The sequence below is a fragment of the Carettochelys insculpta genome, chromosome 18 (genome assembly GCF_033958435.1).
Source record: "Carettochelys insculpta isolate YL-2023 chromosome 18, ASM3395843v1, whole genome shotgun sequence".
In the NCBI taxonomy this organism is placed as follows: Eukaryota; Metazoa; Chordata; order Testudines; family Carettochelyidae; genus Carettochelys; species Carettochelys insculpta.
The window spans coordinates 9201843-9215318 of NC_134154.1; the positions used below are offsets into that span (position 1 = coordinate 9201843).

At 44.3% G+C, this 13476-nt stretch overlaps 1 protein-coding gene across 2 annotated transcripts in view; it reads right to left on the bottom strand.

The window, feature by feature from the left end:
* Positions 1 to 5019: 5019 nt before the first annotated feature.
* The window catches only part of LOC142022585 (solute carrier family 2, facilitated glucose transporter member 11-like), a 28908-nt gene continuing 20451 nt past the window's right edge, over positions 5020 to 13476 (bottom strand). The window contains exons 10-12 of one of the 2 annotated variants that reach the window (XM_075012586.1): positions 13269 to 13344; positions 11516 to 11643; positions 5020 to 5506 (exon numbers count right to left, since the gene is read on the bottom strand). In XM_075012586.1, coding sequence (XP_074868687.1) covers positions 5300 to 5506; positions 11516 to 11643; positions 13269 to 13344 — 411 coding nt within the window. In that variant the 3' untranslated portion in view covers positions 5020 to 5299. Of the gene's footprint in view, positions 5507 to 10305; positions 11008 to 11515; positions 11644 to 13268; positions 13345 to 13476 lie in introns of those variants that run through there. The other variant, XM_075012588.1, reaches the window with a different exon arrangement.

The window sequence follows — 13476 nt, forward strand, 5'->3', positions numbered from 1 at the left end:
GCCTACGTGTGGGCAAGAGAATAACCAAGCCATCAAGTGCAGAGGTTTCTGCAGAGATAGCTCCAGAGACAGCTTCAGATATACCATCAGAGATAAATGGATAGCTTCAGAGATTGCTGCAGTTATGGTTTCTGAGCTAGCTGCAGAGATAATGAAGATGGCCGCAGTTTGCTCAACTTTCCAATAGAGCTCTCAGACACTTTCTACAGCAATCCAAAAATGTACTGGACATCTTATTTTCAGTTCTCAGACACTTCCCACACATTTCCTAGATTTTATGCTAATCGCAAAGAGAGCGAACTGACTTATTTGCAGAATACCTCAGGCCACCACAAACACGATTCCAGCTTCTCAGATGTGTTCTGAAAAAAACTTCAACAGCTTTCTCAAATATAGTGCCCAGCCCATTTCCAAAGCAGTCAGAAATGCATTCTCATTTCCATTCATAGAATCATAGGCCTGGAAGAGACCTCAGAAGGTCATCTAGTCCAGCCCCCTGCTTCAGGCAGGATCAACCCCAACTAAGTCATCCCAGCCAGGACCTTTACAAGCTGGGACTTAAAAACCTCTAGGGATGGAGAATCCACCACCTCTCCAGGTAACACATTCCAGTGCTTCAACACCCTGCTGGTGAAGTAGTTTTTCTTAATATCCAACCTACACCTCCTGCTCTTTAACTTCAGACCATTGCTCCTTGTTCTGCTATCTGACACCACTGAGAACAGTTTCTCACCATCCTCCTTAGAGCCCCCCTTCCGGAAGTTGAAGGCTGGTATTAAAATCACCCCTCAGTCTTCTCTTCTGTAAAATAAACAAGCCCAGATCCCTCAGCCTCTCCTCATAGGTCTTGTGCTCCAGCCCCTTAATCATTCTCATTTCCATTCTCAGACAATTACTGCAGATTTTTCCAATTTTTGGTCAAATCTCAAAGAGCAGGAAGGAGTCATTCCATAGAATCACTCAGCTGGCCTCAAGATTGAATGAGCCACTCAGACTCTTTCTGAAGATGTTTCTGTCAAGAAATCCTGTCAGAAAAGCCCCTGACAGGGTTTCGAGACGCCTCCAGCCTCTGGTGTATTGCAAGGTCTCCTTGGTGACAGGTCGTGCTTGATACATCAACAGAGCACAAAGTTTTACCTCAGAAATTTCTTCAGAAAGTGATTTCAATTTCAAATCAGTACATAGCCATCCATTTAATCTGAGGGGGTAACTTTAGGCAGGAAAGCAACAGCCTATGAATATTAATGCACTGTAACCGTCACCTATGACCATAAAAGGAAAACTTCTGGAAAGGTCTGAAGTCTCCGGACCTGTTAAGGGTAGTTCTCTATCAGGTCCACACCCAGCCCCCAGACTTATGAATTATTCATGAGCTGGGTGAATTAAAGGAAGGGCACTCACCACAGAAGGGACTCTTTGGGAAGGTTCTGTTTCTTGACCTGGACCAGTCCCTTTTGGTAGCCCTTTGGGGTGAAGCAGCTGAAACATCAGTGGACAGACAAGCGGCACTGAGGGGACCTGGATTGCCACACCAGGCATCATCTGCAGTTCGCAGCCATGCCATTGCGCCAAAGCCCAGCAGTGACGGTGGTATACTACATCACCTGACACCGCTCCCCGGCAGGGGCTGACTGGGCCAGGGCCAACCCTTGCTCCAAAGAGACTTCTTTAATGGACTGGACAACTCATCAGCTAAGCAGCTGTGAGCTGAGGCTACAAAAGAAAGGCTGCTCCAGCTGCTGTATCCTCCTAATATTGACTCTTTTCTTTCCCTTTACTCCTATTCACAGTTGCTGATATTATTGTTAATTATTACTGTTGTTATTGTTATTGTTAAGTATTAGCTAAAGTATTATTAGTAGAAGCTTATTGTTTAGTGTCTCTTAAAGACCTTTTATTGCTGTTAACTTAGTGCAATTATATATACTTATAAATTTGGTATAAGTCACTATTGATGTCAGGGATTAGCAACCCCTGGGCTGAACACTTATAAATAAGGGGTGTTGGGAAGCAGTAGCTCCACCCCTCCCTTTAGGTAAATGCAGGGGGTAGCAGGGCCCCCAAGCGTATCATACCTGAACACAGTATTATATGTTATTTTTGGGTCCCTGGGGAGTAGCACCCCCAGTGGACTTAATTGACAGCAGGGATTGTTGTCCGGTTTAACACCCTGTCGGTCTCTAATACTTTTGCGAATAAGACATGGGAATGGCAATTGGATTCATCTTTTGTGTAAGTAAATGTAAATAACTGGATTAACTGTAATCAAAAGGTTTCTTTGGTGAACACTTTAAACTTCCACTTTGTTTTTGTAACAGTTAATTACTCTCAGCCTCCATTTTCTCTGGGCCATACAGGGAACTGCAGGGACCTAACACCAGGGGACACCCTCTAAGGAACATAACTAGCTACTGCTGACACTGGTGTTTCTTTTAATCTGACCACCCTGCTAAATTGCCTTTGAGTCTTTCTAATTCAATTAGGCATCACTGTGTTTTATTTTTAAAGCAAACTGTTTCTTATTAAAAGGGAAACCCATGAGGGGTCGTTATACCACAGACCTAGAGCCATTGTTAGAGCCTAGGTCTGATGGAGCTTGGCATTTTTGGTCGGCTCTCACTGCTCACGCAGCACCCTCATCTCGCACTTGCTTGCCATATTCGGAGTCTCAGCAGCGGCTGCGACAGGTTCTAAAGTTTGCTCAAATCTCAGATAAAGCCCACAGGCCATTTCTACAGCAGTCACTAAAACACACGATATCTCAATTTCTGTTCTCAGGCATGGAGGGCAGATATTTCTGCAATTAACTCAAATCTGAAAGAGAGTGAAGAGACAGAGCATTCCTCACCTCAAGCCTGAATTTAGCCATTCAGATACAGTCTGAAGATTTTTCTACACTGCTAGAATCTCAAGCAGAGCAGTCAGAACCTGTCTACAGAAATCCTAAATACATGTCTCAGTTTCAGTTCTCAGAAACTTATTGCAGATTTATCTCATTTTCAGCTGAATCTCAAAGCTGCATCTACGCTTGAGAGTTTTGTCGACAGAAGGGGCCTTCTGTCGACATAACTCAGGGAGCGACTGCACACCTAAAGGTTGTGTCTACACTACAAGGCACTTCTGAAAGGCAGGCTTCCGGAAGGCACCTTTTGAAAGATCTGGCTTTGAAAGAGCGTGGATGCACCCAAAAGTGGATTGCTCCACCTACTTGGTCTTTTGAAAGAGAGCTTCCACAGAGCCCCGGGAGCCCTTTTGAAAGAACGATCCAGGAAACGCAGCAAATGGGGTTGCATGGCGGACAAGGCCTTCCAGGCCCCGCAGCCAGCCACCCCCTTGATGCGCCCCCAAACAGCCCGGCCCTGCATACACTGACGGCCACTTTGGCAGAGACAGCAGTGCAAACCCTGTGCCTGGAGAGACCTCAGGAGCCCACAGGCACCTATGGATCTCAGCCAGCTCCCCGACTGGGATGCCAGTGGCGATGTGCTCGGGCTGCTGGCCACAATAATTGTCCAGTTCTCCTCCTCTTTCCCCGGAGGCCGACCTTCCACCCCACCCCGGTCTTGCAGGCTTTACCTCAGGGCACCACCTGCATCCTCTCCCTCGTGCCATCCAGATCGTTTTGAATTCTGACCCTATCCTCCAAAGCAGTTGCAACCCCTCCCAGCTTGGCATCTTCTGCGAACTTCCTAAGTGTACTCTCTATGCCAATATCTAAATCGTTGATGAAGATATTGAACAGAACCGGTCCCAAAACAGACCCTGCAGAACCCCACTTGTTATGCCCTTCCCGCATGACTGCAAACCATTAATAACTACTCTGTGAGAATGGTTATCCAGCTCATTAAGCTTTAGGGGACCCCTGTGCTTCAGGGGGATGCAGAGTCCAGGGAAGCATGGGGTGTTTATGGGGGGGCCTGATGCCAGCAGCAGCAATTCTCTCTGTCCCATGCTGTTGTCGTCTGAGATAGAAGCTGGAAAGAGGCAAGGGAGTTGTGGGGCTTTGGGAGAAGAGGAGGAACAGGGGTGAGAAAGCGGGGAGCAGGTGTGGGCTGGATCTTGATCACTCACTTTGGCTGGTACCAGGCCCTACCGTTAATGCCCCAGGCTCCCTTAAAATGCAGGGCCTGTGGCAGTTGCCTTGGTCCATCCTCTGAACAGGGCAACTTTGCTTGGCCCCATTCTGGGCACCACCAAAATCATACAAACCTGCTGCCCATGCTGAGCAGGGCTCTAAAGACAGACGTTAGACTTACATACAGAGTAATTGTCATGCTCTCTTTTCATACTTCCAGGGTGATACAAAATTTGCTTTTTTCCCAGTCTTCTATAAATGTATCCAATTTTTCCATGATAATTTTCACTCATCCCTTGATACGAGTCTTCCAGTCTGGCTGAACTGTTTACAGTGATTCTCTTTTTTAGCAGCCTTTTACTTCTTCTGTTTGCAAGGTCTTCATTTGCTTCCTAAAGATCCACTTCTTGTTTCTTTCTCAAGAAAAGAAGCACAAGTTCTGATCCCATTGACTTCAAAGGGTTTTGGATCAGGGCGATAGTCAATCGGAAGTCTAGACAACTAAAATAAATGTGTAAAAGTAATTTCAGATACTGCAAAGGTTGAGTACACCACCTATTTTTTATTTCCCTGTTTCTGTAAAATTCTTCATGGGTTGCAACATGAAAGACCTACAGGAACAGGGGAAACTGATTAAGCTTAGGGCTTGTGGTAGTGAATCCTAGTGCAGGATTGATTACAGTTCAAAGTTTCGAGGCTGCTTATCTGCAGGAAACTGAGACAAGCAAGAGCAATTTCATGCCTGTATAATTTTATGAAAATAGGAATAAGATAATAAGCTAACAGTCCAGTTTAAGATTATAGTTCAGTCTAATTCCAACTGTGCTTCTTGTTCTTGTCACCCAGTGGTATGTGTACCCTGGGGGCAAGCAGAGCTCTTTCAGAGGTTACATTAATTCAGTATTTCCCACTCTTTATTAATCAAGAATGGACTTATTGTATGTTCATCTATTTTTTTTATTTATCCTTTTTGCAGAGTCATAAGTACAACAGCAGGTTTATTGCCTGCAGGCAATTTCTTCCAACAAACCAGTTATAATTAAGTTGTTTACACAAATGTGTTGCACTAGTAGCAAAAAAAAATTGTGTCTGAAAATTGTAGATACTGGCCATTCTTACAATTTCTTTCTTTCTTTTTTTTTTGACAATAAAGTGTAGTTTTTAAAAAAAAAAAAAAGGTTGAGAAATATTGCTCTAATCCATAACATTTTCCTTTCTGAAAAGTCAGAGTTTGGTGCAGAATGTGTATTCCGTAGGTAAATTATTTTCTGTGTCAAGAACTTGTCTCTTTCCAAAATTTAACTTATTAAATTCCTCTTTAATTTCCATGATTGACTTCCCCTTTGTCTCAGGGAGAAACAGGATGGTGAAAATTAATGAAAACACAAGGATGCCCAAAAATATGAGGAAGCAGAAAGGTCCAAGGCTTCCCTAAAAAGAGAAATAAGAGACAATTGTAAGAAAAAAACCCTTTTGACTCTTCAATGTAGGTCTGTATTTTAGGAATGATGAAAATTCTTAATTCCAAAATAAAATAGAGCCCCCAATCATTAACAAAGGTGGACTTTTCATGCATTTCATTATCTGTTGTGATTGTTAATATTCTTTCATTAGGTCTAGAATTCTGAACTATTATGCCTTGCCTAGAGCCTCTAACATCATCAGTTATGGGCATAAGATATGCATTCGGAATGGAGAGGGAGTTAAATGTTCTGTAATCAGCACAAAATCAAATGGTCACATCCTTTTTGGGAACTGTAACAACTGGTGAAGTGCAGGGACTGTTTGACCCTTTCATTATTTCCACTTCCTGCATTTTTTTTTATCTCCTTATGAATTCCCTCCATTTTTCCAGTAGTCTTATGTGCTCTGCTGCTGTTCAGCTGTGGGTCTGTAATTTTAGTCTTATGAAGCACTTCCTGAATCAGACATGGCTTACTGGAAAATACCTGCTAGCAGTGAGTCCGGTACATGCTTCCTCATAAACTCTGCCGTTTCACCTCAGGTTCTCTTCACCCATCTGGACTTAAACTGCAGCAAGGGAGGTTTAGGTTGGACATTAGGAAAAAGTTCCTAACTGTCAGGGTGGTCAAACAGTGGAATAAATTGCCAGGGGAGGTTGTGGAGTCTCCATCGCTGGAGATATTTAAGAACAGGTTAGATAGATGTCTATCAGGGATGGTTTAGACAGTACTTGGTCCTGCCATTAGGACAGGGGGTGGACTCGATGGCCTCTCGAGGTCCCTTCCAGTCCTAGTATTCTATGATTCTATGATCTCCGTGCTCTCTAACGAGGTGTTTACTATCCCATCAAGTCAAAGAGAAGAGCAGAGAACCCTCCTCTTAACAGCACGGCAGGTTTACAATGGCTTCCTCAGTTATTATATTTTGAACATGTTACATGCACTGTCTGCGGAGCAGCCTTGCTGTGGGGTTTATTTACATCGTAGGTGACACAATTAACCCTTTCTAGCACCTTTAACAGCAACTTCCATGCTTTTCTGCATTTGAAACTTTTCACAGGGTGTAACCAGCACCAAGTCCTCCACAAGTGATTGCTCACTATGTTTTCTAAGCAGGTTGGCTTTTTGTGAGATTTTGCTAAACTGTTCTTCTCACGGCTTTTAAATTGTCCCTTAACTTTTGCACTCGTTCAGCCTCTGCCTCACCGCTACACTTCCAGGGACCTACTGGGGTTCTGAAATCTTTTATCTACCCCATTTCTCTGGACGTTATGGGGCAGATTTTAATTGGTTTAGCCCTCATGTCTTCCGTAACTCACTAAATAGGTGGGACATGACGTTTAACCACAATTTGACAATTTTCTTTGGGAAACTCGCAGTGCTAAATATAGGGAACAATATCTTAGCCACTACTTCAGCCTTGATATTAGCCAGAGCAACTGCTTCTGGATAGCTAATGGTAGAAGATTTTACCAATACATATTTCCCCTCTCTCTTTTGGCTTGGATAAGTGTCCTTTAATGTCCATGGCAACCGTGTAAAATGCTTCCTTGATTATTGTCAAGGTAGTCTTCCAACTGTGAAGTCCTACAGCTTTTTCTGCTTCTGACAAATTACCAGCCCCGCCCTTTACTTCATTTTGAATATTGGGACAATATAGTCTCTTCCTTGAACCTTTCATATGTCCTCTGCTGCCAAGGATCCTGCAGACAGACAGTTGTGGGCTAACTATGTTAGCTCCAGATGATGATTTGAGAGCAAAAGCAATTGTTTGTAAGGCTCAGCAGAACTTCTGTTTTCCTCACGAGAGCCTTCTGGTACAGGTTAGCCTCTTCTCTAAAGGACCTAGCCTCTTCTCTCTACTTGGGGCCTTTGTGTAGATGGCTTTTCTGATGCACTCAGAGAAGGGTTGGCATTGTGCTACACAGCAATCTCTCTTTGGCTGTGGCTTGCTTAGGCTTGGTCTACACTAGGAGGTTAGGTCACATTTAGCTGACTTCGGTTGATCTTCTAAGCAGTGAGTCCAAACTGCAGGGCCTATTTCACCAACTTTAAGGGCTCTGAAGGTCAACATTTGTACTCCTGATTTACACAAAGAGTAATTCAAAAATAGACCTTGCATGGTCAACTTTAGGGTAGTGCAGACAAAGCATTGTGAAACTCGATGTTCTTGGCCTCCTGGAGGTGTCCCACAGTGCCCCAGTGTGGCTACGGTCACCACCGCTTTCAGCTCTGCTGCTCTCCAGGTGTGCAGGAAGTGGCCCAGGAAAGTTGGAATTTCATTTCCTGTTTGGCCAGTGGTAAGCAGAGCAGGCAGCACACGTCAGCAGCATATCTGGCCATGAATGCTTTGCCATAACAGTTTGAAGCTGGACAGGAGCTATGCTAGCCTTTCAGTAGTGTCTTTATGGTTATGAAAAAAGGTAGCAAAAACACTTTTTGCTGTTGCTTTCCAAGGAGAGGGGGAGGAGAGAAGTACTGTGGCAGGCTGACAGCACAGACCCAGAACCACCTGCAGCACATTTGTGTCCCATTAGACACTGGAAACTTAACCCACAATGCAAGGGAGCAGAAGGAACTTTGGAATAGGTGCACACAGTTTATTGCTGCCAAAGTTGAAGCTGCCCACCCTAATGGAGATGCACCCTATCGACTTCATGTGCCATCATGGACATGTGCCCTCAATTTTATAAAATTGGGTGCTATAAAATTGACCTTCACAAATTCCATGGGTGGCAGACAGTATGTGCAGAGCCTATGGAGGCTTCAGAGCAATAAAGACTCTGAGGAGACCAGGGAAACGCACAAATGTGAAGCACAGGAGAGGAGTGTGCTCTGTAGATTGGTGGAGTGCTGGTTCTGGTGCCGTGAAACAAGCTCAGACTGGTGGAACTGCATTGTTCTGCAGTTAGGGGACGATCAGCAGTGGCTACAAAACTTCTGTAAGTGTAAGGCCACTTTCATGGAACTTTGGAATTGCTTTTCCCCACTCTGAAGCCCAACAATACCAGAATAAGACTGCTCAGGAGCAGGTTGCAATAGCTCTGTGGAAGTTTGTAACACCAGACAGCTACCAGTCAGTGGGCAATCAATTCAGATTGGGCAAATCTACAAGGGGGGTGTTGGCACACAGGTAGCTAAGGCAATAAATACCCTTCTGCTATGAAAGACAGTGATTGTGGGAAATGTACAGGACATAGTTGATGGTTTTGTCACAAGGGGGTTTCCTCACTGCAGCGGAGCGATAGATGGAATACACATACCTAACTTGGCACCAGTGTACATAAACTGCAAGGAGAACTTCTCAGTGGTGTTGCAGGCATTGCTGGTTTGCAAGGGCTGTTTCACCAACATCAACTTGGGATGGTAGGGAAGGATGCATGATGCATGCATCTTTAGCAACTCTGGTCTGTTCAAAAAGCTGCAGAATGGAACTTTCTTCCCAGACCAGAAAATCAGCACTGGACACGTGGAGATGCCAATAGTGCCTCCTGACTCAGTTAGACCTCAGCAAAAGCAACATTCCCATCATGGCCTCTGTCTTCCTCCCCCCTAGTTTCTGTCCCCCACTCCAATGGCTTCTGCTTCTTGGGCTTTGTGTTCTTTGTCTTCTACAAGCTCCATTATTCTTTGGTGGGATGTTGTTTACTCTACTGCTCTATGCTTCCTTTCTTTTTCACTTTAGTTACCTCCAGCCTGGCAAATTCCAGCTTCACGGCTGTTTCACTAAGCTCTTCATCAGGCTTGTTTTCTAATCCTGCACATCCTTGGTCTTTTGGGTCAATCAGTTTAATTGCTTCATCCGCTTAGTCATTTTATATTTTTCTTTTGTTCTGTTTTCCTTACCCCAGATAGCAAACTGCAACTGTTCTTTACCTGTTTCCCTGCTGGACAAGGTCCTGGCTGGGATGACTTAGTGGGGGTTGATCCTGCTTCAAGCAGGGGGCTGAACTAGATGACCTCCTGAGGTCTTCCAGCCCTGTGATTGTGTGAGTTTGTGATTCTGTTTCCTAACCTTCTCAGTAATTATCATTTATCTGGTAAATAAGTGCTTTGGAGCATAGGTGTATATCAAGCCAATTGTGCCACTTCCCAGAGCGGTGAGGCTTCTCACCCCACCTGCTCTTGTCTGTGGCTGGGGATCAGCCTCCTGGAATCACCAGCTGCTGGCAGCACAAGCACAGCCTTCCATGCCTCCACAGGTCTCACTGTCTCTCTATGAATTAGCAATAGGAACTCTACGGCAACATTACGTCCCCTGCGGCAACTTCAAAGCATCCGACTTCGAAGTGCCGGCTTGCATGTAACTGTGGGTCAGCTGCAGGTACTTTGAAGTCCCTTTGCTCCTCAGAATTAGCACGGGCACTTCAAAGTACCCACGGCTGACCCACGGCTATACGCAAGCCGGCACTTCAAAGTTTGACACTTTGAAGTTGCCACGGGGGAGACTGAGCCTAATGAAGGGCTGCATATGCACCGCACCACTTCCTTAGTAATCTCCCAACGCCCCAATTACCAAGCCCCCTTCGAAGTTGGGGGCTAGTCTAGACAAAGCCTGCAACTCCCTAATTCTCCAAGCAGCCCTCTGGCGTACTTGGCTCCTGTCACACTGAACGCTCACAGAACTCTTAGGAATGGCAGAAAGCGTGCAAGACTCAACACAAGAGCCTGACCAGTGTGTATTTAACACACAATTTAGGTAGCTATAATGAAAACAAGAAAATATTAAATTAAAGAACAGATTCAAGTGACTGAGTGGGAGAGTATTGGAAATAAATGTTTATACGTAAAACAAAAGTCATAACACAATTTCTAGAGCCTAAGCTTAACAAGGCATTTTCTGCTACCTCCCCCAAAATAGTTTACCCCTCATATTTTTCCCCAATGCTTTCAGTGAGTTTATAAGATCAAGATCAGCATCTCAGAAATTGCAGGAACAACGGTGTACCTCTTTACCTATACCACCCAAAGTTCACTGGCCTTATTTCTAAATAGGCCTCTCCCTGCTGGTTCACTTTTCCCTGTAAATCTCCTCTCTTTGTGGATTTGGGAATCCTTCTTTAATATTTGGCTCAGACTGACAGTGTGTGCCCTCTGTGAACCATCACTCTCTCTCTGGTATCCCCTGTGTCAGGTAAGATTTCCCCTGGGATGACCATAATGATGAGTGCAAAGGTGAGACGTTAGGCCAGTTCAACCAAGCAACACTTTGAAGGTGGCTGCGTATGAGTTCTCAGTCTCCCTTGGTGCCAACACAAGTGGTGCCGATGTGGGCCCAGCCACGCTCTCTACATCTGGCTCTCTGGACTTCTTCAGGGAGACAGTGCTTGATCTCAAAGGGTCGGGCACCATTCTCAATGGGAGTCCTCCAGTTTACCTGATCCTTCACCTGCTTCTCGCAGGTGTCCGTGTCAATGCCACACTTTACTAAGTTGTTCTGATGTAGAGGTGATTTATCCAAGGAAGAGCCTGAGATTTATGTGGAGACACCATTGCACATCAGTGACCACACAATGCTTGACCAAGGCATGGCCTTGAAGGTGGTCAAAGATGATTGGGAGGCTATGTCCCAAAGCATAGGTCCCACCACCACCATCCACCTGAAGCCATTGGCTCTCTGGGTCACAACTCAACTGCCATCTCTGCTTGGAATCTGCTGCTGGCAGCTTTGTGACCCGTATAGTATTTAATTTATATGTAAACCAACAAGTAAACATTTCTTGACAAAAAAAGGAACCTGTTTTCACTTTTTTAGTGGCCAGTTACTACTCAAAAACCTTAAGAACATTATTTTCAGTATTTCTGCATAGAAATCCTTACAGAACATCCGTACAAACATTTTGCATGATTATGATGAGCAGTGTGCTACAGGCTTTCATTAGAGATCTTACAGCACATTTTGTGGTACTATCCCTATGTACTCCTGTGCCCTCAGCCAGATGATGTCCGGAGGTGGATGGTTAACAGCATCACTTACCACAATGTAGGGGAAACTCATTCCAAGGGCAAACAGACACATCCAGTTGAGGAGTCCAACAATCAGAAAGGCCGATGGTCTGAAAGACTGGCTGAAGATTTCAGTTATTATGGCAATAGTGGCTCCGGCTGGAGAAGACAAGTTTCTTCAGTAACTTTAATTCACTGGCCTATGCATAGAACATCAAACTGACAATAGAATAGTAAGCCTGTTTCAGGGTTCTGTGTGATTAGCATCCTCTACTACAACAAAATGACTTTATTTCAAGTCTCAGAACTCTGACAGTAGAAGTGCTACAGACACAGTGTGCAAAAATTCACAGAAACTGGGTTGTCTTTCCTTTTAAGGGAGGCAGAGGCTAGTGGATAGAGAAGTCAGATGTGACTTGGGACTCATGGTAGGTGTACGCTTTAATCAGGAATGTCTGCAATGTGGGTACATTTATCTGTGCTAGCTTGCATCCAGCTAGCTTGAATAGCAGTGTAGCTGTGGCAGGACAGGTGATTGCGTGGAATAGCCACTCAAATACACAGACAGATTTGTACAGTCATGCTGCTGCCACAGCTTCACAGCACTTCCCCACCCCAACAAAGTAGATCAAAGCTAGCTTGGGTACTTCTACATGCACTGCCTTCTGCCACTAACATGCTGGTTGAACCTGGAAAGTCAGTTGGCTTCCATAAACCTCAGGTTTTTTTTTTAATCTGTAAAATGAAGATAAATTATATTTACCTTCTTTGTACCATGCTTTGAGATTAATGGATGACATGTACTTCTAAGTAATTGTTATTATAACTTGCTGTTCTGAATTTGAAACAGTACTGATGGGCTCTGGCCAGGTCCCTGACTTAAGTCAGCTATATAGATGTAAACTGTGTTGTAAAGTCTTGATTTTGTTGGTTTCAAATTGAAATGAAGAACAGGATGTTTAATGTGTGAGATGCAGATACCGTCCTTTACTGCTGGGAGGCAGCAGTGAGAAAAAAATACAGATTTTCAAACATTGTAAACATTAGCCTCCTAATCTGATAGACTGTAGTGCACAGGTTGGGATATTTTCTCTATTACGTGATTTATGTGGTTCTACATTTTATTGATATGCACCATCAGTACAAGAAGTTGTTTAATCCACATCCCTTTTCTCTTTTGTGGTCTCATATATCAATGCTTCTCCATGGGCAGAAAGTGCCCAATTTAATGTTTTGAATAAAGGAGCTGATCATTAAATATGTACTTATCAACACTCTGTTGTGAGGAATTGTGTTAGTAGCAGAGTATTTCTGTATTCTTCCACTGGGATTTATTCTTGACTCTCCTGGTGGACGAGCATAGTACATTCTGAGTTATACATGGAGATATACATCTCTCACAGAGCTGGAAGGGACCTCAAGAGGTCATTGAGTTCAGTCCCTTGCCCTCATGGCAGGACCAAGCACCATCCCTGACAGATTTTTTTTTTAATCTATTTGCTCCAGACCTCTGAGTGGCTTCCTCATGGATTGAGTTCACAAGCCTTGGTTTACAAAGCCAATGCTCAAACCAAGAGCCGGTAAAAGATCACCAGTAAAGCTCTAAATGCTCATGTACTCTTTCCACTTTTCCCATTTATGTGCACATTGTCTCCTTATGTTAATATATTCAGAAAGCTAACTCCCCGTCTCTTGCTGGTCTCTAGAGACGTCACAGTTGTGTTCTGTTCTTTACCCACCTGTTCTCATGCATGTGAGTGGCATGGGGCAGTGGACATACTCACATGGTCCAATTCCAAAGGAGATAACGAACATGAAGACCAGCGTGACGCTGCAGTAAGACATCCAAGAGAATCGATGCTAGAGTAAGAAAGCAAAATGAGAACATATTCTTTAAAATAGCATAGAACAGAATCCTCCCTGCTAGGGCTGGATTTCCATGCCCTTGTACAGTATGTTCAGCATCCTCTTCTCCACCATGCATGGCGCTCC